The sequence below is a fragment of the Acanthochromis polyacanthus genome, chromosome 7 (genome assembly GCF_021347895.1).
Source record: "Acanthochromis polyacanthus isolate Apoly-LR-REF ecotype Palm Island chromosome 7, KAUST_Apoly_ChrSc, whole genome shotgun sequence".
NCBI classification, from domain to species: Eukaryota; Metazoa; Chordata; class Actinopteri; family Pomacentridae; genus Acanthochromis; species Acanthochromis polyacanthus.
Window position 1 is genome coordinate 35547411 of NC_067119.1, and position 27893 is coordinate 35575303.

General features: G+C 42.8%; 1 protein-coding gene across 3 annotated transcripts in view; it reads left to right on the forward strand.

The window, feature by feature from the left end:
- LOC110971863 (whirlin-like) overlaps positions 1–27893 on the forward strand; it is a 211107-nt gene that overhangs the window by 134004 nt on the left and 49210 nt on the right. For 2 of the 3 annotated variants that reach the window (XM_051950658.1, XM_051950659.1), the window contains exons 5-9: positions 1683–1719; positions 5157–5342; positions 5446–5637; positions 17753–17827; positions 21439–22156. In XM_051950658.1, coding sequence (XP_051806618.1) covers positions 1683–1719; positions 5157–5342; positions 5446–5637; positions 17753–17827; positions 21439–22156 — 1208 coding nt within the window. The remainder of the gene's footprint in view (positions 1–1682; positions 1720–5156; positions 5343–5445; positions 5638–17752; positions 17828–21438; positions 22157–27893) is intronic. The other variant, XM_051950660.1, reaches the window with a different exon arrangement.

A 27893-nucleotide genomic window follows, 5' to 3' on the forward strand; every position in this document is an offset into this window, starting at 1 on the left:
AAACCAGTTTAGTGCCATTCCTTTTATTCTAAAAACATGCCCACTTTCTGTGATACTCCACTTAACTTGCTGCATCAAGTACACTCAGATTATCTCTGCTGCAGTAACGTGGTTGCTGAGCTATTAAACTTATCAACAGTGTTCATTTTGGGTTTGCTTTCACAGTAAACTTAATAAAATAGTATAAGCCATCCATCTTTTCTCTGACGCTCATTAGCAGCAGGCTACTCCAGCAGGTATGCCAGACGTCCTTTTGGCCAGGTAACTTTTTCAGTGGTTCCTGAGGGATCCTCTTGTGCTCCCAAACCAGATGAAATATACCTCTCCAAAATGTTCTGGGCCTACTCAGTCCTACAAGTTGGACCTGCTTCAAAAAGCCATAGACTGTATAATAAAAATGGATGTAGCTACCGTGACGTCACCCGTTGCTTTATGCAATGAGGAAATGAAGCCGGGATTTTGCTACTTCCTGGTTGGCATCTTGGATTTTTGGAGCCAGAGACGAAAATAGATTCGTAGAGGGTGGAGTCGGAGAGCAGTGATTGGTCAGACTGACTGAGAGCCGAGACTCTCTTCCCGCACACATTTACCGACTTGTGCTGTGCTGTGCTGTGCCCCTGTCAGACGGTGTGGTACTGCAAGTCTTTCACACTTCCGGTTAGGCTTCATTTTTGGAGCCAGTTGCTAGGTCCACATTTATTATACAGTCTATGAGAAAGCTGAAGAGAGTCATCTCTCTTATTCTTTTGGTCCCTAACCATGTTTTAAAGCAACAAGAACTGAATTAATGTAGATCTGAATTTTAATTATATCATTTAGACGGTCATTTCAGGGCATGCTTTGTCACTCACTGGTTATTCTATTCTGGTTCTCAAATTATTTTCAAATCTGTCAGTCACATTGGATTGCGTCATTGTGTGTGTGTGTGTGTGTGTGTGTGTGTGTGTGTGTGTGTGTATGCGTGTGTGTGTGTATGCGTGTGTGGGAAGGTTATAGGTTTATAACATTGTCTGTGCTGTTTTTATTGGTGTTGTTGGTCCTCTAACTCCTCCTACTGAAAAGCCCAAACAGGGACTGGAGTTGAAAATTGGCCTAATGTGATACACTCTATATGTAATACATCACGTATGTTAATTGCATGGCTGCTGATCAAATAAATGAATAAAACCAATCAAATCAAATTTAAAACTATTAACAGAAACACTGCCATAAGGTTTTGTGTTAGCAAATCTCATCGAATGTGATCTCTTATCACTGAGAGGGACCCTGGCTGGGGGCCATCACATAAAAACCTTACCCTGCACTGGTGGATTGCATTTGACAGCACAACAATATACTGAGACCCACCTCTCTCTCTTTCACTTCTCTCCCTCATCCATCTATCTCCCAGGCCTAATGGCCCTGGCCCTGATCGAAAATTTGGGGAGGTATGAATTTCTGTGCCTGCTGCTGCCTTGAAAGTCATACAAGGTGGCTTTAAAGTTGTGTTGCTGTAGCTCTACCTCGGACAGGCTAGGCTGGGATATTGCTGTATTCTTAATGATGCACAGTAAATGGAAATAGAACAGAATTTATGTTGATGTTTTTTTTGTTCTCAGTTCAGGTTGAAAGATGACTATAAGGAGAGATTATGTATCTAAAAACATGCTAAGCTTTGCTTTCTGTTTTGGTGTTTCTCACAGACCATCTTCAGCCAGAGCTACTCCTGTATTAGGAAAGGTAAGAATGGCAGCTGTGCATTTATGCATTTGTTTTCTTTCCTTTTCAGGTTTGTACATACTAGTGGAGCTGCAGTCTGATTAAGCTAACAAGTTTAGACTTAGAATAAAATCAACAAAATCCTATAACAGCATTAACTGTGATTTCACTTTGACTATATATCAAGTGCTTTCCATAATAACTGACTTGCTTTGAATTAACGGTACCGCTGCCAATCAAACAGCATGAGGGAAAGATTTTTTTGATCCCACATTAAATATTCAGGTAGCAGTCTTCTCAAGGGTACTTTTACTAGTTAAAATGACAAAACTTTGCAGACAGTGGACTTCATTAGCAGTAATTAATTGTAAGGCCTTATACATTGCTTACCAAAGGCCAAAATGAAGGCAGTGTCTTGTGGTGAAATGATTGGCTCAATGAATTAAGGTGTGTGTGTGTGTGTGTGTGTGTGTGTGTGTGTGTGTGTGTGTGTGTGTGTGTGTGTGTGTGTGTGTGTGTGTGTGTGTGTGTGTGTGTGTGTGTGTGTGTGTAAATATTATTACATTAGTTCAGCGGTGTCAAACTCATTTTAGTTCAGGGGCCTCTTTAAGCCAGTAAAATCAGAGCATAATAACCTATACATAATGACGGCTCCAAATCTTTTCTGAATTCCACTCATTCCATTTCCGAAAATGTTCAGATTTAAGGATTTTTTTTTTTTTTTTTTTTTTTACAAAACATCATGAACAACCTGAAATTTCTTTAGAAAAATAAGTTCAATTTCAAAAACACTATGCCTCAGTTTATCATTTACACATTGTGTCTACAAAGGAACAAAACATTTAATCAAAGGTACTTGGAACTGAATGATGTTTTACTTTATGTTCAAAACAACAAAAGTGAGACCAAAAAACAACAACAAAAAAGACAAAATATTACAAAAATGAGACACAAAATGGCAAAAACGAGGTACAAAACAACAAAAGCAAGCAACAAAAAGAGTCACAAAATTTGACAAAAAGTTACAGTGACAAAAAAAATCGACAAACAACACAAATGAGACCACAAAAACAACACATAAAAATAATATGTATGTATGTATGTATGTATGTATGTACACTACCAGTTAAAAGATTAAAACACCTCAATTTTTCCATTTTTTTTAGTGGAAATTATCTATGTTAATGTCTCATTGACATCCATAATTTTTCTGAAATGAAAGCATAGAACAAATAAACACATGAATTTAAAAAATAGAAACTAAAATGTATTCTAAACTTTTGAGTCATCAAAGCAGCACCTTTGGCAGACATAACAGCTGAACACACTCGTGGCATTCTTTCCACGAGAGAAATCAAATATTCTTCAGAAGGTTCTTCCCAACTTTATTGCAGAACATCCCATAAATGTGTGGCACTTGTAGGTTGCTTTGCTTTCAAGCTCCTGTCCAGTTCATCCCAAACCAGCTCCATGGCGTTTAAGTCTGGAGACTGTGCTGCCACTTCATGTTTTCAAGCTTAACATCTGGTTCCTTTTTTTTAATGTAGTTCTGGCATTGCTTGGACTGATGTTTTGGGTCATTTTCTTGCTGTAGGATGAACCCCTGACCAACTAGAACATACCAGAGGGTTTTGCATGGCGCTGCAAAATGCTGTGTTTGCCATTTTGATTCAGGGTTCCTCTCATTCTTTACAAGTCACCGACCTTGTATCCAGTAAAACAGCCCCAGACCATCACGCTTCCTCCTCCATGTTTGACAGTTGATGTTGCACACTGAGGAATCATCCTTTCTCCTGCTCAACGGGGTACAAAAATGCTGCGTGATGAACCAAAGATTTCAAATTTTGATTAATCAGTCCATCATACCTTCTTCCAGTCTTCACTAGTAAATTGATAATGTTTCATGGCTCAGGGAACCTCTTTTTTTATTTAGCTGCTGGGTCAAAATTATATATACAGCAATTTGAATTGTTATTTTAACTGAAAGAATAGCAGGGTTAATTATTTTTTCTTAGTGGCATGGCCTTTTACCTTCTTAACTTTTTGTGAGTGATTACAATTGACAGTTGCGGACCTCTCTGAACCAATTTAGAGAAAGCCCATTTGATGCATTCATCAGACGAAGCCATAAACGCTGCAGTGGGAAAGTTTGAGGAGCTCAGCAGAGATCTGAAAGAGTAAATAATTGACTTGAAAAAAATCAGAAAAATCACTTTGAGCTATTTAAAGCAGCTACAGACACCAAAATTATCACTGCTGGAACACAGGTGTCAGTGTCTACAGTCAAACATGTTTTTTTTTTTTTTTTTTAAGCAAATAAACTAGCTTTCTTGTTGAAAGTCTCATATAGTGTAAATTAGTATGTTTCATTTGAGTTTCATTTTCACTAAACTGTGCAAGCCTCATGGTTGAATCAGAATCAGCTTTAAGAGAATAATAGAGAATAATAAAAAACTGCAGAAAGAAGAAGAGGGAAAAATAGTGGTAATAACAATAAATATAAAACAATACAAACAGATATTTACAACGCTAGAAAGGAATATATAAACACAGTAGCGCAAAATGATAATTGCTCGAGTGATAATGCAGTGCAAAAAGCAGATAATGCTGTTAGTGCAAAAATTCTGTACATATTCATTGGCATGTTGTATATTGCACAGGTGTGGAGGAATGGCTCAGCTGTTTATTATTGATGGCAGAGGGGAAGAAGCTGGTCTTGCAGCTGGAGGTTTTTGTGTACATGGCTCTGTAGCGCCTGCCGGAGAGGAGAGGGGAGAACAGTTTATGGGTGGGTGGGGTCTCCGATGGTATTCCGTGCCCTTTTCCTGGTTCTAGTGTTGAACAGTTCCTGGATGGAGGGCAGGGGGCTCCAGTGATGTTCTCTGCAGTGTGCTGTAGTCTGTTTCTGTCCTGCTGTGTGACTGATCCAGAGGTGCACAGGACAGACTGGATGACTGCAGTGTAGAACTGGATCAGCAGCTCCTGTGGCAGGTCGTGTCTCTTTAGCTGTTGCAGGAGCATGTCATGCACAGGCCGTTAGACCATCATTTCTGAAAGACAGAAAATGAACACAGCTAACACTTTGCCAGCTGCATGGAGCCTGAAGTATTCACCGGTCCTTGCTGAAAGTCAATCTACCAATAGTGAGGAGAGTCACTCCATAGTGAAGCTGCTTATACATGAATGCAAACAAGTCCTGACTGACTGGCCCTGCAGGTTTGAAGTGGTGCTTTTTTATTGTGTGTAATGAGGTCAGCCACTGCTGTTTATGTACAGAATGAGAGAGGATTGGAAGGCATGCACGCATCGGAAGATTTCCCATCTTCATGTTTCTAGCCTTAAAGAATTACATAACTCTCTTCATCCTGTCAGCATGTGACTCTCATTTAGTCGCTTTATTTATTTATTTTTTTGGGGGGGCTTTTTTTTTCTCACTTGTAACTTCTCTGTCCATCTAGCCATCAGCATGCAGAGGTGTGGGACCGCCTGGTGCTCAGGTGTCTCTGGAGGAGCAGGCTTACATGTTGTTGACAGAGACAGAGAGGCAGACCATGGCTTACTACCTGCAGGAGTACCAAGACGAACACATAGGAGTGGAGCCCCTGGTCATGGCTCTGTTTGAGCTTTTCAACACACATGCTAAGGTACAGCAGTTTGCAGCAGCTGTTTGTATTGATACTCTGCTCCTAACCTCACATGTGCTCTCATGTTGTTGTCTTGTTTGTTTTCTGCTCGTGTTCTTCCCAGCTGTCCATGTTGTCTGAGGTGAGGAGTCTGCTGGCTCCCCAGGATCTGGAATTGTACGACAGGCTAGTGTTGCACCAAGAGAGGGAGGCTCACATGACGTGGTATGGAGGGCTGGGAGTGCTGCATCCACAGGGCCTCTGCAACCAACCAGCCCCCACGATCAGCGTCGCAGGGCATACCGTTTCTGCTACAGTAGGTGCCTTTTAACTTGTGACACAGTCGCTTGCTAAATTATCTAGCAGAAAATAAAGAGATAAAATGTTTTGCAAAAGCTAAACAGAATTCATGGAATGATTTTTTTGTGTGTTACCTACGGGACTTAGGTTGTTTACACAGTCACTTTGTGAGGACTGGCCTGTTTATTAACAAAGTAAAATGGCTTCATGTTAATTTAAAGTTTGGCTTATATTGGGGATGAAGTGTGTGTGTGTGCGTAGATCACTTTCCTTCAGTCTTGACTTCCTGGTGTCAGTCTTCAACACAAACAAGCCATCTTTGTTGCAGGTCAACAACTGTGTAGTATTGATGTTTCACGGTGGCAGACATCAATCCACAGAGGGCTCATTCTGCCGACTTAAAATTTTACTTTTGATCTTGTAGTCTTCCCTATTTAAGACATAACACTGTTTGATATTCCAGCCCACTTCCTTACAAACTGTCTACAGGATCTTTTATGCATTTATTGTGTCCTTGTTAACTGTTTGAGGCTGCTACTAAAAACTTGCTGCTGATGGTGTTTGCCACAGCACACCATGAGTCTGTGGTCGTATGTGTATAGTTCTACATTCATTCATGAAGCAGCAAAATTACAACACCTCAATAAAAAGCTAACTGCTTTTAAATGATTGTCATTTAGTGAGACACAATAAGATTCAGTGTGGCACCACTATGTTATGATACACCCTGGCATATTTAGGTAGATATGTCTATGCAGACTAACTGCTAATTAATATAGTTTTAAAAAAAGGGGGGAACAGGCCAAACAAGGGAAGTGGGAGTGTATGGAGATGAAGATGTAGGGCTTTTTAATACTGAAACTTAAACCTTTCTTATTTCAAGAGCAAACAAATAAGTATATAATACTGTAAAAATACCATGTGGAAAAATGAGATTTTATGAAATGTTTTTATTGTGCTTACCAGTAATTGCCAGACAGTTGGCACTGACATTTGTAGCAAAAGAAGTATAATGATGCAGTTATACAAATGACAATGCAAAGGAACGTTCCTTTTTTTACTTTCATTTGGAGTGAACTTAAATACAGACAGTTCCAGTTGCATTGTATAAGTCCAGTTTCTTTACCTCACTGGCAGGTTTGAGTTTTACTGTTTCCTTTGATATCCCGCCAAGGAATGCGACAGAGTAGATAAAATTTAAGATTTCATCTGTTGGAAATGATACAAAGATTGAGCAGCCTTGGCTGTGTACCACGTTCTGAGTGCTTTTCTTGTTCATTTATTTTGCAGCAGACGTTTTAACTAAAACATGCGTTTTCTTTTTGTAAATCTGATGGCATCTGAGCTTGTTGGTGTCGTATCTGAAAGAGCACCTTGATCACAATTTCATGAAAGATATGAAAAAATGTTACTTGATCAGACCAATAACATTTCCATTCCATCTTCAACATGGCATACAGTGGGTACGGAAAGTATTCATACCCCTTGAAATTTTTCACTCTCTGTGTCATTGCAGCCATTTGCCAAAATCAAAAAAAATTAATTTTATTTCTCATTAATGTACACTCACCACCCCATCTAGACAGAAAAAAACAGAAATGTAGAATTTTTTGCAAATTTATTAAAAAAGAAAAACTGAAATATCACATGGTCATAAGTATTCAGACCCTTTGCAGCAACATTCATATTTAACTCGCATGCTGTCCATTTCTTCTGATCCTCCTCGAGATGGTTCTGCTTCTTTACTGGAGTCCAGCTGTGTTTAATTAAACTGATTGGACTTGATTAGGAAAGGCACACACCTGTCTATATAAGACCTTACAGCTCACAGTGCATGTCAGAGCAAATGAGAATCATGAGGTCGAAGGAACTGCCCAAGGAGCTCAGAGACAGAATTGTGGCAAGGCACAGATCTGGCCAAAGTTACAAAAGAATTTCTGCAGCACCCAAGGTTCCTAAGAGCACAGTGGCCTCCATAATCCACAAATGGAAGAAGTTTGGGACCACCACAACTCTTTCTAGACCTGGCCGTCCAGCCAAACTGAGCAATGGTGGGAGAAGAGCCTTGGTGAGAGAGGGAAAGAGGAACCCAAAGATCACTGTGGCTGAGCTCCAGAGATGCAGTCGGGAGATAGGAGAAAGTTCCAAAAAGTCAACTATCACTGCAGCCCTCCACCAGTCAGGGCTTTATGGCAGAGTGGCCCGACGGAAGCCTCTCCTCAGTGCAAGACACATGAAAGCCCGCATAGAGTTTGCCAAAAAAAAAAACACATGAAGGACTCCCAGACTATGAGAAATAAGATTCTCTGGTCTGATGAGACCAAGATTGAACTTTTTAGTGTTAGTTCTAAGCAGTATGTGTGGAGAAAACCAGGCACTGCTCATCACCTGCCCAATAGAATCCCTACAGTGAAACATGGTGGTGAGAGCATCATGTTGTGGGGGTGTTTTTCAGCTGCAGGGACAGGACGACTGGTTGCAATTGAAGGAAGGATGAATGCGGCCAAGTACAGAGATCTCCTGGAGGAAAACCTCTTCCAGAGGCTCAGGACCTCAGACTGGGCCGAAGGTTCACCTTTCAACAGGACAATGACCCTAAGCACACAGCTAAAATAACAAAGGAGTGACTTCAGAACAACTCTGTGACCGTTCTTGACTGGCCCAGCCAGAGCTCTGACCTAAACCCAATTGAGCATCTCTGGAGAGACCTCAAAATGGCTGTCCACCAACGTTCACCATCCAACCTGACAGAACTGGAGAGGATCTGCAAGGAAGAATGGCAGAGGATCCCCAAATCCAGGTGTGAAAAACTTGTTGCGTCATTCCCAAGGAGACTCATGGCTGTGCTAGCTGAAAAGAGTGCTTCTACTCAATACTTAGCACAAGGTCTGAATACTTATGACCATGTGATATTTAGGGTCCGAGCACTGAGGGTGCCGAGAACAGGCGGTGCAAGGGCACCGACTGTCCAAGGCACCACTAGGACCCTATTCAAACCCTTGGGGCGAGGTCCTGCCCAATGCTGCTTGCAGCTTTAATTATTATCATTCCCGCACGTTTCGCTTAATTTGACCCCCTAAACGTGCATAACTTTTTATGAAATTTGGCAGGCACGTCGGTTCACGCAAAAATTTCAATATTCTGAAAACAAATTCTGGAAAAACTCTATAGCGCCACCTAGGGACACGAAAATTTCAAAAATCACAAATAACCTCAGCTCCCTGCACAGGAATGCTGTAGAGACATGCAACCACCACTCACGCATTCGTCCGCTCGAGCTCTACGAAAACCTGTGGATGGATTTGAGCTATCTTCAATGTAGGGGGCGCTATGACCTGAAATATACAAACCCTTTAAACATTGTCTCCTCCGAAACCGTACAATATTCCGGCAGAGGAACTCCTCTGGCTTTCATCTTCGGTCACGGACAGCACTTGCTTGCCGACCGCGCATGGGGGCAGGGCGAGGTCCCGCCCAATGCTACTTGCAGCTTTAATTAGGGTCCGAGCACCGAGGGTGCGAAGGACAGGCGGTGCCAGGGCACCGACTGTCCAAGGCACCAGCGGTGCCAAGGACCCTATTGAAACCCTAGGGTTTATTATTATTATTATTATTTATTTTTTTTTTTTCTCCCGTAAAGTAAATTGGCTTTTTGGCGGCCTTATCATACTCCAAAACACGTGAAATTTGGCATGCACATCAGGACTGGCGAAAAATTTGATATTTTATGGGAGTTGCGCATGTGCGTGGCAAAATGGCTCTATAGCGCCACCTGCAAAGTTGAAAAAGTAGTCATTAGGCCAACTGCCACAATGTTTCATGTACAGCTACAATATTTGGTGGGCATATGCACCACATCAGGACACACCAAAAAGTCAATCACAGCCACGCCCTAAACCCAACAGGAAGTCGGCCATCTTGAATTTGCAGTAAATTTGTCAAAATTAATTTCTCCCGGCAAATGAATTGCCTTTTTGGGGGCCTTATCATGAACCAAAACGCGTGAAATTTGGCGTGCACATCAGGACTGGCGAAAAATTTGATATTTTATGGCAGTTGCGCATATGTGTGGAAAAATGGCTCTATAGCGCCACCTGCAAAATTGAAAAAGTGGTCATTAGGCCAACTTCCACAATGTTTTATTTACAGCTACAATATTTGGTGGGCATATGCACCACATCAGGACACACCAAAAAGTCAATCACAGCCACACCCTAAACCAAACAGGAAGTCGGCCATCTTGAATTTGCTGTACATTTGTCAAAATTTATAGCTCCTAGTGGATAAGTCTGAGAGAACTGAAATTTGGCCAGTACATGCACCAGACCTTTCTGATGAAAAGTTATCAAAAACTCAACCAGAAGCCAAAAGGTGTGGCCATGGCGGAGCCTCAAACAACTGATCCTTCGCCATGAAACAGGAAGTGGTGTCTAATTCTTCTCAACATGCTCCAATCTGCCTGAAACTTTACATGTATGATGACAGTCCTGTCCTGATGTCATCCACATAGGGATATTCATTGACAGTCATAGCGCCACCTTGTGGTTTCAGGAAATAGACATCTTTTACACTTTCATGCCCTATTGTTACCCGGTTGATCATATTCACTTCAAATGCGGTGACAACAGCCTAAACACATTGATGATGCATCCCAGTGAAAATGGTGACTTGTCATCAAAGGGCGTGTCTGTGGCGGCCAAACCAATTTCGATGTTTCGCCATGAAAATTTAACGATTCATATCTCAGCTGAACAAGATCCTATCTGCCCCAAACTTCACATGATGGACACCAGGTCCAGTCTGAACACATCCACACTCATAAATTCTGAAAAAGTCATAGCGCCACCTGTTGGTAATAGTAAGTTTAAGGCCTTATATTGTCAGGTACAATGGCCCCAAACTTGGTGATATCATGCTGGAAATTGGTCAGTCGAGTCTTCACCTCTTGACAATCACACACTGTGAAGGGTGTGACATTTCATGCAACGCTGTTGCCGTAGCAACCAAATATCGCCATGCAAAACAAAGTGCTGTTTGACAGGTTAGAAATACTCCAATGCTCACTAAAATTACCACACACATCACCATCGACTCAAGCAACGACACTGTATGCATCTCGGCACTGCACATGCTATAGCGCCCCCTACAGTATTTTTAACAAACAGCCCCCCCAGCACGTTTCACCTACATCCGTGAAATTTGGGAGGCTTATAGAGCACATCAGGACGCACAAAAAAGCCTCTTGGAGCCATGCCCTAAACCCAACAGGAAGTCGGCCATCTTGGATTAATTGTGAGATTTTTGATGATTTTTCTCTTTTTTGAGAGTTAATACCTCCTTGGGGATAATTCCAGGAGACCTGAAATTTTGTCAGTCCACACAGCAGGACTTGGTTTGGAAAATTTATCAAAAGTTTAACCAGAAGCCAAATGGCGTGGCCATGGCGACCATTAGAGTTTTGATGCTTCGCCTAGAAACATCAACTGCTGTATAACTCTCCTCTGCATGCTCCAATCTGCCTCAAACTTTCCATGTGTGATCACAATCCAATCCTGATCACATCTACAGGCCAACAGACACTCTCAGTTGCAGCGCCACCTGTTGGATGGACAGGAAATGCTGTATAACTGGACTCTACATGGTCAAATCAGCCTGAAACTTAACATGAGTGATCAGAGTCCAACCCTCATCACATCCACTGTTTGAAATACACTCTGAGTTGCAGCGCCACCTGGTGGTGGATGGGCAGGAAATGCTATATAACTAGTCTGAACATGCTCCAATCTGGTTGAAATTTTACGTGTGATTAAACTCTGGTCCAGATGTGATTCAGAGGCCGACACACACTCTCAGTCACAGTGCCACCTGGTGAACGTGCATGGATTCGCCGACCAGCGTGGATGCGAGGACCCGTCCATCGCTGCTTGCAGCTTTAATTATTATTATTATTTTTATTTTTCTCCCGGCAAATGAATTGCCTTTTTGGCGGCCTTATCATATACCAAAACGCGTGAAAATTGGCATGCACATCAGGACTGGCGAAAAATTTGATATTTTGTGGGAGTTGCGCAAGTGTGTGGCAGAATGGCTCTATAGCGCCCCCTGCAAAATTCAAAAACTGGTCATTAGGCCAACTGCCACAATGTTTCATTTACAGCTACAATATTTGGTGGGCATATGCACCACATCAGGACACACCAAAAAGTCAATCACAGCCACGCCCTAAACCCAACAGGAAGTCAGCCATCTTGAATTTTCTGTCAATTTTTCAAAATTAATAGCTCCTAGGGGTACGTCTGAGAGAACTGAAATTTGGCCAGTACACGCACCAGACCTTCCTGATGAAAAGTTATCAAAACCTCGGCCAGAAGCCAAAAGGTGTGGCCATGGCAGAGCCTCAAAAAACTGATCCTTCGCCACGAAACAGGAAGTGGTGTCTAATTCTTCTCAACATACTCTAATCTGCCTGAAACTTTACATGTATGATGACAGTCCTGTCCTGATGTCATCCACATAGGGATATTCATTGACAGTCATAGCGCCACCTTGTGGTTTCAGGAAATAGACATTGTTTACACTTTCATGCCCTATTGTTACCCAGTTGATTGTAGGGGATACTACGTTATGATTTATGGCTCTCGTTATCAATAATTGGGGCACCACCCTAGATTCCTAGGGAAATAATAAATTTTAATAAAAAAATTAATATTCATAAAAATTTTGATCAATCTCATATCAAAAAGGTTTGAATTCTCGGTTAAATTGACCACATTCTTACACAAAGAAACGCAAGACTGTAATTTGGTCTAAAATGAGGTATTTATTAACTATTCTATGAAAAATAATGACAAGTGAACTATATACAATGTAGATATGATGTGTGTGTGTGTGTGCATGTGTGGAATGTGGGAGTGTGTGTGTGGTGTGTGCGTGTGTGAGAGATGTGGAAGTATGTGTGAGAGAGACGGAAATATGGTGAGGATTAGCCAGAGCTAACCTGACGAGGTAACTGGTAATTTGGATTAAGAATTCTAATGATTTGTAAAAGAATAAATTGATTAAATGAATTGATTGACCAAGCGGTTAGTACATCACCCATAGAATGGAATCAGAGCAAGTTCATCTGGATTTTGAAGTGAACCGTCATGGGGCTGGGACTTGCGGGCCTTCAGAGAAGCAGTACACGGTCTGGACTTGCAGGTTCGGAGCGGTGTGTCGTCGTTATGGCCACGCTTGGATGTCCTGCCGCGAGTTGATCGATTCTGTGCAAATGGACCTGATCCAGCAGGTCTCCGGAGTTCTCAGCTGAGTGTTGCTTGGCTTAAAAATGATGGTTCTCAGGCTTTAGCCAAGAAAAACGGGTGTTGATGAAAAACTGTCAAAATTAAGAAAAAATAAATGCTGGTTCTGAATCTGTTCTTCAGATTAAAATGAATAACATCGGTTTAAAATTGAGCAAAATGTCTCCTTAAGTTACAAAAATATTAAGAGATAAATAGTTAACAAACTTAGATGGTGAGGGAATTTCAAAGATAGGAAAAACACGCTTTAGGTAAGAAAATAATGGGAATCTCTGTCATGGATTCCCCAGGTAGTGAAGAAAGGGAAGAAATGACGTGGGCTACGGCTGAATTTATCTGTGGGTCCAGCTAAGGGGAGGACCTGGGCGGACAGAGAGAACTTTTCGGCGCGAGTCTCTGGTGGAATTAGGAATCTCTTTGTTCTCACAGAGTAGAGAAAAAAGAGGAATCCAGAATGGATTAAAATATGATATTAAACGCGCAAAACACGATCTGTCTATCTCACCATATTCAGTTGTGTGAAAGTGAAACGCATGTTCCTAAATGTGTAGATTAATACATATGTTCATATCATGTGAATTATTTCATTCATAACTACATGTTTATGACATTAAAAATATGTATCACATTGAAAATATAACAACAAGTCAGATTTGGTAATAAGTAAATACAATGGTTATCATTCAACCTAAATAGAGAGGAAATTCTGAGATTAATAAGGGAATTCAGTCCAAAATCCTGTGGGAGAGATCAGTTAACCAGGCATTTTGATATCTGGGCTTCTGTAAAACATATAAATGTCATTTTTGGATATGATGTTCAACATAATGTCACTATAAGTTTGGTAATCAGGAAAGAACAAAATAAATCTCAGAAATATGAACTTTGAAGATGTTTAGTTCCTTCAGTTAAAGAGAGTGAGAGGGTGACTCCAGCCTTCAGCCATAAAGTTTTACGACCTGTTATCTGATCTGTGGAATGCAGAGACGTCTCCGGCTGAGGGTCTCCTAAAGCTGAAAAGGGATTTTAGCATGAAAGTTCATTAAACAAGACATCCATAGCATATAATTGAAAGTCATTGTCTTTTAAAAAGAAAAAGTTATTCCAGGGGTTTAAATGTTCACAGGAGCTCCATCCTTCTGTGAATGAAAACCTACAGAAATACAAATGTCTCAATCTTCCTATAGAGATGGGTGTTGGTCAGTGCTGGAGAGGGAGAGCTTATCTGAGTTTTGATCAGCTCAGGAATTCCAGGGCCTTTGCAGTATTCCTACATGATCATATTCACCTCAAATGCGGTGACAACAGCCTGAATACATTGATGATGCATCCCAGTGAAAATGGCGACTTGTCGTCAAAGGGCGTGTCTGTGGCGGCCAAACGAATTTCGATGTTTCGCCATGAAAATTTAATGATTCATATCTCAGCTGAACAAGATCTTATCTGGCCCAAACTTCACATGATGGACACCAGGTCCAGTCTGAACACATCCACACACATAAATTCTGAAAAAGTCATAGCGCCACCTGTTGGTAATAGTAAGTTTAAGGCCTTATATTTTCAGGTACAATGGCCCCAAACTTGGTGATATCATGCTGGAAATTGGTCAGTCGAGTCTTCACCTCTTGACAATCCTACACTGTGAAGGCTGTGACATTTCATGCAATGCTGTTGCCATAGCAACCAAATATCGCCATGCAAAACAAAGTGCTTTTTTGGCGGCCTTATCATACCCCAAAACGCATGAAATTCGCCATGTTCATCAGGACGGGCGAAATATTTGATATTTTATGGGAGTTGCGCATGTGTGTGGCAAAATGGCTCTATAGCGCCCCCTACAAAATTCAAAATGGGGTCATTAGGCCAACTGCCGCAATGTTTCATTTACAGCTACAATATTTGGTGGGCATATGCACCACATCAGGACACACCAAAAAGTCAATCACAGCCACGCCCTAAACCCAACAGGATGTCGGCCATCTTGAATTTGCTGTAAATTTTTTCTCCCGGCAAATGGATTGCCTTTTTGGCGGCCTTATCATATACCAAAACGCGTGAAATTTGGCGTGCACATCAGGACTGGCGAAAAATTTGATATTTTATGGGAGTTGCGCATGTGCGTGGCAAAATAGCTCTATAGCGCCCCCTGCAAAATTGAAAAAGTGGTCATTAGGCCAACTGCCACAGTGTTTTATTTACAGCTACAATATTTGGTGGGCCTATGCAGCACATCAGGACACACCAAAAAGTCAATCACAGCCACGCCCTAAACCCAACAGGAAGTCGGCCATCTTGAATTTGCTGTCAATTTTTGAAAATTAATAACTCCTAGGGGGTAAGTCTGAGAGAACTGAAATTTGGCCAGTACATGCACCAGACCTTCCTGATGAAAAGTTATCAAAAACTCGGCCAGAAGCCAAAAGGTGTGGCCATGGCGGAGCCTCAAAATACTGATCCTTCGCCATGAAAAAGGAAGTGGTGTCTAATTCTTCTCAACATGCTCCAATCTGCCTGAAACTTTACATGTATGATGACAGTCCTGTCCTGATGTCATCCACATAGGGATATTCATTGACAGTCATAGCGCCACCTTGTGGTTTCAGGAAATAGACATCATTTACACTTTCATGCCCTATTCTTACCCAGTTGATCATATTCACCTCAAATGCGGTAACAACAGCCTGAGCACATTGATGATGCATTCCAGTGAAAATGGTGACTTGTCATCAAAGAGCGTGTCTGTGGTGGCAAAACGAATTTTGATGTTTCGCCATGAAAATTTAACAATTCATATCTCAGCTGAACAAGATCCTATCTGCCTCAAACTTCAGATGATGGACACCAAGTCCAGTCTGAACACATCCAAACTTATAAATTCTGAAGAAGTCATAGCACCACCTGTTGGTAACAGTAAGTTCAAGGCATTATATTTGCAGGTACAATGGCCCCAAACTGTGTGATATCATGCTGGAAATTGCTCAGCCGAGTCTTCACCTCTTGACAATCTCACACTGTGAAGGATGTGACATTTGATGCAACGCTGTTGCCGTAGCAACCAAGTATCATCATGCAAAACAAAGTGCTGTTTGACAGGTTACGAATACTCCAACACTCACTAAAATAACCACACACGTCACCATTGACCCAAGGAATGACACCGTATGCATCTCGGCACTGCACATGCTATAGCGCCCTCTGCAGATGTTTTAACACATAGCTCCCCCAGCACGTTTCAATTACATCCATAAAATTTAGGATGCCTATAGAGCACATCAGGACGCACAAAAAAGCCTCTTGGAGCCATACCCTAAATCCAACAGGAAGTCGGCCATCTTGGATTAATAGTGAGATTTTTGATGATTTTTGTCATTTTTGAGAGTGAATACCTCCTCGGGGATAACTCCAGGAGACCTGAAATTTTGTCAGTCCACACAGCAGGACTTGGTTTGGAAAATTTATCAAAAGTTTAACCAGAAGCCAAATGGTGTGACCAAATGGTGACCATCAGAGTTTTGATGGTTCGCCATGAAACAACAGCTGCTGTATAACTATCCTCTGAATGCTCCGATGTGCCTCAAACTTTACATGTGTAATCAGACTCCAATCCTGATCATGTCCATAGGTCAACATACACTCTCAGTCGCAGCACCACCTGTTGGATGGACAGGAAATTCTTTATAATTAGCCTGTACATGTTCCAATCAGCCTTAAACTTTACATGACTGATCAGAGTCCAACCCTCATCACATCCACTGTTTGAAATACACTCTCAGTCGCAGCCCCACCTGGTGGATGGACAGGAAATGCTCTATAACTGCTCTGAACATGCTCCAATCTGGCTGAAATTTTACATGTGTGATCAGACTCTGGTCCAGATGCGAGTCAGAGGCCGACATACACTCTCAGTCATGGTGGACATGCATGGATTCCCCGACCAGCGTGGATGCGAGGACCCGTCCATCGCTGCTTGCAGCTTTAATTCAGTTTTTCTTTTTTAATAAATTTGCAAAAATTTCTACATTTCTGTTTTTTTCTGTCAAGATGGGGTGCTGAGTGTACATTACTGAGAAATAAAATGAACTTTTTTGATTTTGGCAAATGGCTGCAATGACACAGAGTGAAAAATTTCAAGGGGTCTGAATACTTTCCGTACCCACTGTAGGTCTGCACTGCATGCTAACAGACACTAACAAAAGACAGTACTATGAGTTGTGTGAAGTCCAAAAGCACAGCTAAACTCCCTTTCCCTTCACATGCCCTACAGTTTTCACATCAATCAGAAATTGATGCACTTAGGGGTTTAGGAAATGAAAATTACAAATGGTATGCAAGCTCATATATGCCATGCTCAGTATATGGGTTTAAAACTATTTATGGGCAGTAAAATGTGTTGTAGCTGTGTGTATTCAACTCCTTCAGTAAAATTCAAATTTATTAACAGTCTTTGTAACATTTCATTTCATGTCATATTTTAGTAACATCAATCAATGAGTATAATTATTTGTTCACATATATTTAATTACAGGAGTCATTCTCAGAGCACGGTAAAAATGAAGAATAAGATATTCCTTGTGGTAGAGGACTTTCTGAACTCCCTTAGGATGAGGACACATGGGGCTCCATAAAGCCCACTCTGCTGCAGTAAAACCAGAGAGCCTCCAGCTGTTACAGAAAAAAAAGTCTAATCTTTCTTGCACTCATTATTTTGTCCTGTAGCACAAACTCCATCCATCTGGCATCTGCTTGAAGAAGAGTAAAGTGTACCATATGAAGTTTTCACTTCAGAGTTATGTGGGCCACCGGTGTAGTGTTTCATACTGTTTCTTTCAGAATGATGGTTCTGTTGGTGGCTGGACAGAAAAAGACCAGGAGGAGAACATCAATGACTTACAAAACATTGCTCTGGTATGTGTCATTCTTTGTTTTATAAAAACAACAAAAATTGACTAGAAACATCTGTGGTGGCTTTCCATGTTTTCTCATCATTAACAATCATTATTTCAGGCATCACACTTGGTTTGAAATTGATTGATAATGGATTACAGACCATGAGACTTAAAAGTCCCCCTAGGAACTGTGTTGAAGCTTTAATGCTCAATGCATCCCACAACAAGAAAGAATAGGTTTATAAACACTGTGCTGAGGCTAAAATGTGATGCTTGCCCTGAGTGTGATGCTGAGAAAGGTCATGTAGTCATTAGAATCACAAGTTTCCCTTCATGTAGCCTCCCTTCATGAGTAGAAGGGAGGCTACTCATGGCCCTACTCAGTGCATTTCACAGCAATCTTTACCATGAATTCATGAGATATCTCCCTTTTAACCCAGAGACAGGCAAGTGATGGAGGCACATTTACAGATGAAAAATTAGGATGTATCCTCAGGGACCTTGAAAAGATTTCTCTGTGTAGTGAATGACGCAGTCATGAATAGTGTATTGACTTTACTACTAAATTTATAAATCAATGTGAAAATGATGTTTATTTTTCATTTTTCTTTTTTTTTTTTAGTTATTTTTAAAAAATCTTTTTAGTAAATACATGAAAAACTGTTAAATGGAAAAAATATTATATATCACACTTTGAAATCACCCCCTGTTGAATCGCCACCGATAAGGTGGAGGGGTTTCAGTGTCTCGGTGACCCTGGGAGCTACACACGTGGACAAAATTGTTGGTACCCCTCAGTTAAAGAAGGAAAAACCCACAATTCTCACTGAAATCACTTGAAACTCACAAAAGTAACAATAAATAAAAATTTATTGAAAATTAAATAATCAAAAACAGCCATTACTTTTGAATTGTTGATTAACATAATTATTTAAAAAAACAAACTAATGAAACAGGCCTGGACAAAAATGATGGTACCTCTATAAAAGATTGAAAACTATTTGACCAGAGTGACATGATTAACTCAGGTGTGTCATTTAATTGACATCACAGGTGTTTCCAAACTCATAATCAGTCAGTCTGCCTATTTAAAGGGAGACAAGTAGTCACCCTGCTGTTTGGTGAAAAGGTGTGTACCACACTGAACATGGACAACAGAAAGTGAAGGAGAGAATTGTCCCAGGACATCCGAAAAAAAATTATAGACAAACATCTTAAAGGTAAAGGCTATAAGACCATCTCTAAACAGCTTGAAGTTCCTGTGACAACAGTGGCTCATATTATTCAGAAGTTCAAGACCCACGGGACAGTGGCCAACCTCCCTGGACGTGGCCGCAAGAGGAAAATTGATGACAAATTGAAGAGACGGATCGTTCGAATTGTATCCAAAGAGCCCAGAGCAACCTCCAAAGAAATTAAAGGTGAACTCCAAGGCCAAGGTACATCAGTGTCAGATCGCACCATTCGTCGTTGTTTGAGCCAAAGTGGACTTCATGGGAGACGACCAAGGAGGACACCACTGCTGAAAAAAACTCATAAAAAAGCGAGACTGGAATTTGCAAAAATGCATGTTGACAAGCCACAAAGCTTCTGGGAGAATGTCCTTTGGACAGATGAGACCAAACTGGAGCTTTTTGGTAAGGCACATCAACTCTATGTTCATAGACTCAAAAACCAAGCATACGAAGAAAAGAACACTGTCCCTACGGTGAAACATGGAGGAGGCTCAGTAATGTTTTGGGGCTGCTTTGCTGCATCTGGCACAGGGTGTCTTGAAAGTGTGCAAGGTACGATAAAATCTGAAGACTATCAAGGCATTCTGGAGAGAAATGTGCTGCCTAGTGTCAGAAAGCTTGGTCTCAGTCGCAGGTCATGGGTCTTCCAACAGGACAACGATCCAAAACACACAGCCAAAAACACCCAAGAATGGCTGAGAGAAAAGCGTTGGACTATTCTAAAGTGGCCTTCTATGAGCCCAGATCTGAATCCCATTGAACATATGTGGAAGGAGCTGAAACATGCCATTTGGAGAAGACACCCATCAAACCTGAGACAACTGGAGCTGTTTGCACATGAGGAGTGGGCCAAAATACCTGTTGACAGCTGCAGAACGCTCATTGACAAATACAGAAATCGTTTAATTGCCGTGATTGCCTCAAAAGGTTGTGCAACAAAATATTAAGTTATGGGTACCATCATTTTTGTCCAGCCCTATTTCATTAGTTTGTTTTTTTAAATAATTATGTTAATCAACAATTCAAAAGTGATGGCTGATTTTGATTATTTAATTTTCAATAAATTTTTATTTATTGTTACTTTTGTGAGTTTCAAGTGATTTCAGAGAGAATTGTGGGTTTTTCCTTCTTTAACTGAGGGGTACCAACAATTTTGTCCACGTGTGTATGTTGTCCGGGGCATAAGCCCCTGGTAGGGTCTCCCAAGGCAAATTGGTCCTGGAGGAGAGACCAGACTAAGAGCAATTCAGAAAACCCTGATTAAAGCACAAAGAGGTGAAGCCGCTACCTTGCCCGGGTTAGGGATACCGGGTGCCTTCCCGCATCTCGCATCTCTGCTTTTTGCAGATGATGTGGTTTTGTTGGCGTCCTCAGACCGTGACCTCCAGCACGTACTGGAGCTGTTTGCAGCCGAGTGTGAAGCAGCAGGGATGCAGATCAGCACCTCCAAGTCCGAGGCCATGGTTCTCTGCCGGAAACCGGTGGATTGCTCCCTCTAGGTTGGAGGGAGTTGTTCCCCCAAGGAGCGAAGGAGTTTAAGTATCTCGGGATCTTGTTCACGAGTGATGGGAAAATGGAACGAGGCAGGCAGATTGGTGCGGCATCAGCAGTAATGCGGGCGTTGTACCGAACCATCGTGGTGAAGACGGAGCTGAGCCGTAAAGCGAAGCTCTCGATTTACCAGTCCATCTACGTTCCAACTCTCACCTATGGTCATGAGTTTTGGGTAGTGACCGAAAGCACAAGATCGCGGATACAAGCGACCGAAATGAGTTTCCTCCGTAGGATGGCTGGACCCAGCGTTGGAGATAGGGTGAGGAGCTCAGACATCTGGAGGGAGCTTGGAGTAGAGCTGCTGCTCCTTCAGATAGAAAGGAACCAGTTGAGGTGGTTTGACCATCTGATTCGAATGCCTCCAGGGAGACTTCCTTTAGAGGTTTTCCGAGCACGTCCGTCTGCTGAGGAGACTCCGGGGTAGACCCAGAACTTGCTGGAGGGATTATATATCTCGTCTGGCCTGGGAACGTCTCAGGATCCCCCAGGAAGAGCTGGAAAGTGTCGTTGGGGGGAGGGATGTCTGGAATGACCGGCTTCGCGAGCTGCCTCCGCAACCCGGCCCCAGATAAGCAGAAGAAAATGGATGGATGGATGGATGGATGGATGGATGGATGGATGGATGGATGGATGGATGGAATTTGAAATCAATCAAGTTAGATTAATGGATTCTGCATTCAATGACAGTCAATATGACCTGCTGATTTCTGGTTACTCACTCAACACAGTTGGTCACACCAACAATTAACAAGGAGTAAAATCTTAAAGATGTTGCTCAGAGATGGGGCTTAGGCCAATCACTAAATATTCCTGTATGCTGTCATCTTCTTTTTTCTGACAGGATGGAATGCAGGCTTCAAGTGAATCTCCTCCATCCTTCAGATCTACTCCTAACCAGGTCCAGAGCAGACCATCCAGGGAGAAAGAGCTCAGCCGAAAGCCTTCAGCCCGGCTGGTGTCAGTTGGTTCAAATGTACCCTTCACTGGCCCCACTCGTTTGCTCCCGGACTGCCTCCATAAATCACTCAAAACCCTTCCCACCACCAATCAGCACTCCCCAGCATCTGCTCACCACACCTGCGCTGGTGCCAGCCACCACACTTCCCTCAATGCACTCCATCACACGTGCCAGAGCCCCTTTCAGCTCTCTGACTCTGAACATCACAATCACCCCCACTTCGCTCATCATGTCCAGCACCATGCTGCCCCCCATAACCGGCCCAGGTCAGGACATCATACCTGCCCGGGCTTTTTGCATCATCGGGGCTCCTCCAGCCCTGCTAAGTTAGAGGCATCTTTCAAGCTTGCTTACAGATCCAGATCCTATGAAAATTCATGTGTCTTGTCTAGCTCTGCATCATCTTCCAAAGTGGCATCTCCCATGCCATCCCCTCATCCATCACCCCATTCCTCACCATGTCCCTCCCCCCGCCCCACTGTCACAACACCTGCAGCTCTACCCTGTAGTCCTGACCGGCACTGCTCACCTGCCCTCACCCAGAAAGCCATTGTGACAGACATGAACCGGCTGTCTGCAGAGTCCAGACTGCAACAAAGAGGTACACAGTCTCTGTGTTGTCTTTCTGAGCAGAAACACGGATTATGGTCTGATACACTTACTGAGCAAAATGTTAATTATTAATTATTATGGCCCAGAACAACATTGACTATGTAATTTTTGTAATGCAACATAACTGTGATGGCAGAAAAAAAAGTGCATCTGCTGTTGCTGGTGTGTAATTCTGAAGGTAGTGTCTACGGATACGGGTCCGTATCCGTAGCCCACAGGCTACGGGTACGGCACTTTCCATTTGCCAGACAGATACGGACCCGTACGCGAGTCTCGCGAGTCAAGAAGCTGCTAACCACTGCAAACTGTTGAAAGGTAAGCAAAGGTTAAGGTTAGGGTTAGTGTTAGGGTCAGGTTTAGGGTCCGTACCTGTGGTACCGATGCTACGGGTCCGTACAGCTAGCGTCTACCGGGAGTCACGTGACCAGATCTCGCGTATCTGATTGGCAAATGGAAAGTGCCGTATCCGTAGTCCACAGGCTACGGGTACGGGTCCGTACCTCTAGCAACAACCAATTCTGAAACCAGCCACTTTATCAGGTATACCTTGCCAGGGTTGGACTCCTTTTGCCCTTCAGAACTATCTTAATTCTTTGTGGAATAGATTCAGCAATGTGCTGGAAACATTCCTCAGAGATTTCAATCAATATATACTTTATTGTCCCACTTGGGCAAATTTGTCTTGGACTCAGAGCTGTGCTACCAGTATATAAAACAGTACATAAAACACATAAAAACAATATTGCACATAAGACACATAAAAAACAGTATTGTGCATAAAACACATAAAAGCAGCATTGTACATAAAACACATAGAAAACAACATTGCACATAAAACAGTATTGCAAATATCCCGAAGGTCACACATGACACAAACATCCATCCATCCATCCTCCATACACCGCTTTATCCTCAGGAGGGTCACGGGGGGTGCTGGAGCCTATCCCAGCTGACTTGGGCGAAGGCAGGGGACACCCTGGACAGGTCGCCGGTCTGTCGCAGGGCTACATATACAGACGAACAATCACACTCGCATTCACACCTATGGGCAATTTAGAGAACTCAATTAACCTCAACATATTTTTGGACTGTGGGAGGAAGCCGGAGTGCCCGGAGAAAACCCACGCATGCTCAGGGAGAACATGCAAACTCCATGCAGAAAGATCCCAGGCCCACCCCGGGATTCGAACCAGGGATCTTCTTGCTGCAAGGCAAAAGTGCTAACCACTACGCCACTGAGCAGCCCTGACACAAACATACGCTATAAAAAATTTAAAAATAATTGCACAATCTTCGGCCTAAGCAGCATTGTTTAGGAGTTTGATGGAGGTGGGAACAAATGAGTTCTTAAAACGGTTGAGTCTGCAGTTGGAAGGGAAGGAGCTTGTATTCTGAGTGAAGGATATGTGACGGTTCAGTCACTATCCTCTGAGCTTGCCTTAGAACCGTTCGCTCATAAATGGACTGCAAGGACTGGTAGTCATTTTTCCCCATCACCTTCATGGCCGTGTGCACCAAACGAGCCAGTTTGCTTTTCATCTTTACAGTCAGGTTTCCATACCCAGCTGACATCCCATAGCAGATTAAGCTCTCCAGTACTGCCTGATAAAAAAAAAACATAACTATTACGTGCCCAGGGGAGCACGCTTGATGTTAAAGCTGGGTCCGGGCAGCGAGGACAGAGGGACCACGAAGTCGGTGGGATAATGTGCCAAAAATGCAAATTTATTTATAATACAAAAAGAATGTGCAAAAAAAGATAACCCTACAAGGTGATACAAACAAACGTGCTAACTAATACAAAATTAACTAAAGCTACACAAAAAGGTGCTGCAGCAGGTGGTACTATGTCAGGAGTGCGCCAGTGGTGGAGAGCAGTTCAGGTCCTTTATACAGGAACAGCTGATTCGCTGCACCTGTTGGTGATCAGCTGACCCAGTTCTGGCACAGAGGAGACAAGGCCAACAATAAGAGGAGGAGACAGGAGAGAGAATACAGCCAAGGCCGTAACACCCCCCCCCCCCCCCCCCTTAAAATAACAGGCTCAACCCCCCCAAAAAAGAAAAAAAAACATACACTCCCAACACAACAGCCCACATATTTACACATAGGAAAATTCATAAAAGGATATGCAACCAGAGGCAGCTTCAGGCGTGCCTAGGTGCCCTAGGTGTTAACGGGACCTGCCAGTAGCCTTTCAACAAGTCTAGTTTAGTAATGTGTACTGCAGGACCAATGTCATCAATACAATCATCCATTAAAGGTAAAGGAAAAGAGTCTGGTACAGTGACTGCTTTCACTTTCCTAAAATCAGTACAAAAGCGAGGAGTACCGTCAGACTTCGGAGCAAGGAGACAGGGAGAACTCCACAGGCTAGAGCTAGGCTTAGCCAGACCATTCTCTAAAAGATACTTAACCTCTTTCCTCATGACCTCACGCTTTTCTTGAGGACAACGATAGGCATGCTGTTTAATAGGAATGGCAGAACCTACATCAATATCATGTTCAAGCACCTTAGTACGGGAAGGGGTGTCACCAAAAAGTGTGGGATAGGACTGGAGCAATGCCACCACATCTCTGCACTGCTCTGCAGTGAGATATGCCAGATTGGTGTCAAGACTGGACATAAACTCTGAGTTGGACAAACGACTACACTGCTGGGCAACACAAGGCTCCACAAAATCCTCCACTTGCACCTCCGGACACACTGGCAACACACAGGGCACAGTTAGCATAGACGGAACAGGCTGGTCACCCTCCCTGACATAGAATGGCTTGAGCATATTCACACGGCAGAGTCTAGTCTTTCTTCGCCGCTCTGGAGTTAGAATCACATGGTTTGTATCAGACATTTTTTTCTCAACAACATATGGGTCAGTGAAACAGGCTGAAAGAGCAGAACCAATAGTAGGAAGCAACACCAAAACTTTATCACCTGGATTAAAACCACTGCCTTCCTATCAAAACGCTTCTTCATAGTAATTTGAGAAAAAGAAAGTGCTTCCTTAGCTAAAGATGTAGCTTTCTGTAGCCGTTCCTTACATTTAGAAACAAAGTCTGACAAACTACCCCTCTGCAAAGACTGTGACAAAAACTGCTCCTTTAACACTTTAAGGGGGCCACGCACATTGTGGCCAAACACAAGCTCTGCAGGACGGAAACCAAGGGATTCCTGCGTAGCATCCCTAATGGCAAACAGCATAAAGGGGACACCCTCATCACAGTCTCTCCCTGTTTCATAGCAGAACTTACTGAGCATGGACTTAAATGTTTGATGCCACCTTTCCAATGCTCCCTGAGACTCTGGATGGAATGCACTGGACACAGAATGGGTCACACCAAAAGACTGCAAAGTTTCCCTAAAGGTTTTAGATAGTAAATTTGTACCCTGATCAGTTTGAATAACCCTAGGGAGACCAAAAGTGGTAAAAAACTTAGTGTTTTAGTCACAGCAGAGGCAGTTATTCTACGAAGGGGAACTGCCTCTGGAAAACGGGTAGAAACACACATTATAGTCATCAAAAACTGATTACCTGACTTGGTCTTGGGTAAGGGGCCAACACAGTCCACAATAACATGCTCAAAAGGGTCACCGACAGCAGGCACAGGACGAAGGGGCTGGGGGCACAACCTGATTGGGCTTACCTACAGACTGACAGGTGCTACAAGTTTTACAAAAGTCAACCACATCAGTTTTAAGACCTGGCCAAAAAAAGAGTGCTGTAATATACGGTTGTAGGTCTTAGTTACCCCGAGATGGCCTGACCATAAATGTTCATGAGCCAACGACAGAACATGACGCCTGTAACTGCAAGGGACCACAATTTGAAACACCGAGCGCCAGTCTTCCGAGTCAGACTGGTCGCTTGACTTGGGAGTCCACTTTCGCATTAACACACCTTGATTTACAAAAAACAAACCATTAGCTCCCGGAATGTCAACAGCAGAAAAACACTTAGTTAGGGATGGATCAGCTTGCTGAGCTACAATGAGTACATCAGAAGTTAGTGGCGGAGAAACACAGACAACAGACTAACTTCCCATCTCCAGACTTCACCTTGACACTATTCTCCACCTGACCAGAAGAGGGCGCACAATCCCCCTGGAAAACAGGATCAAGGACAGAGTCACACAAATCAACATCACTCTCCTGAACAAATTTCTTAGCCTGCGGTCTAGTCAGGACGCTCACGGAGAAAACATCAGGATGTTGTTTAACTAAATCATCGTCAGAGCTAATGATTGACTGGGAGACCACTTCAGGGGAAGGATAGACTTTTCCACCGGCAATGTCATTTCCTAAAATAAAGTCTACCCCATCAATCGGGAAGTGATCACGCACAGCCACCGAAAAGTCACCACTAACAAGGTTAGACTCAAGGCAAATGCTATGTAAAGGTGCTGGAACATAACCTAGTCCAATACCTCTCACTACAGTGCTACAATTACAGTCAGTTTTAGACCCAAGAGGCAGGACACCAGACAGAATAAATGACTGCGAGCCACCAGTATCACGCAGTACTTTCACCGGGCGCTTAGATTCCCCTGGGACCTAGACAAATGCCTCAAAAATAAACGGCCTAAAACAATCATCCGAAGACACAGAACGAGACACAATAGTTGGACTAGCTGGAAAAGTTTTTATCAGAGCAACACTTTTTGGTTTCTGCACAGGCTGCATGCGTTTAAGCACTTCACAATCAGCCATGAGATGCCCAGTTTTATGGCAATAAAAACATTGCTTTGGCCTCTCAGATTTCGGAATGATGGTCAAATCCAACTGAAAAGGCTTTTCACTTTGACCTACTTTAGGCATAGGTTCACGCTTAAAAGTAGATTTATGTGTAAGAGCAAACTCCACCGCAGAGATAGCAGCCTGTTGAAGCGTCGTAACTTTCTGTTCATTTAAATAAGTAAGAATACGCTCAGGAAGACAATTTTTAAAATCTTCTAATAGGACCAACTCACGCAGAGTATTAAAACTAGTGACTGTCGTAGCGGAGCACCATCTGTCAAATAACAGGGACTTTTCTCGAGCAAAATCAATGAAACTCTGGGCAAAAGACTTTATGAGGCCTCTGAATCTCTGCCTATAAGCTTCGGGAACAAGTTCGTACGCTCGGAGAATAGCGCCTTTTAGAATATCATAATTAAGGCTATCTGACACTGACAAAGATGCACACGCTTCTAACGCTTTGCCACTCAATTTGCATTGTAATAAGATAAGATGCCCATACATCATGTGGCCAATGCAATGCACACGCAATACGCTCGAAAGCCCCGAAATAAGACTCCACTTCAGCTTCTCTGAAAACGGGGACCAACTGAATATTCTTAGAGACATCGAACGCATCACAAGACACCATGACCGGCTGCTCCAAGCCTCTCCCCTGTGCTGCTTGTAACTCCAGCTGTTTCATCTTTAGAGCAAATTCAGCTTCCAGCCTTTTGATTTCCAACTCCCTTGCGGTAGCAGCATCTACCGCCAGTCTTTTGAGCACCAACTCACGCCTAAGCTGGAACTCCTGCTCTCTTTCCTTCTCCTCCTTTTTAAGACGCGTAACTCGGACACTCGCTTTCGCATCTCCCGGTACCGTCTCAACTCCAACCTCCACAGTCTCAGGTAAGACAAGCACCCCCTTACCAATCAAAGTAGATAACAGAGCCTCCCTCACCTCATGGACACACAGAGCTGAGGACACTACCACACCATACCGCTGTGCTAT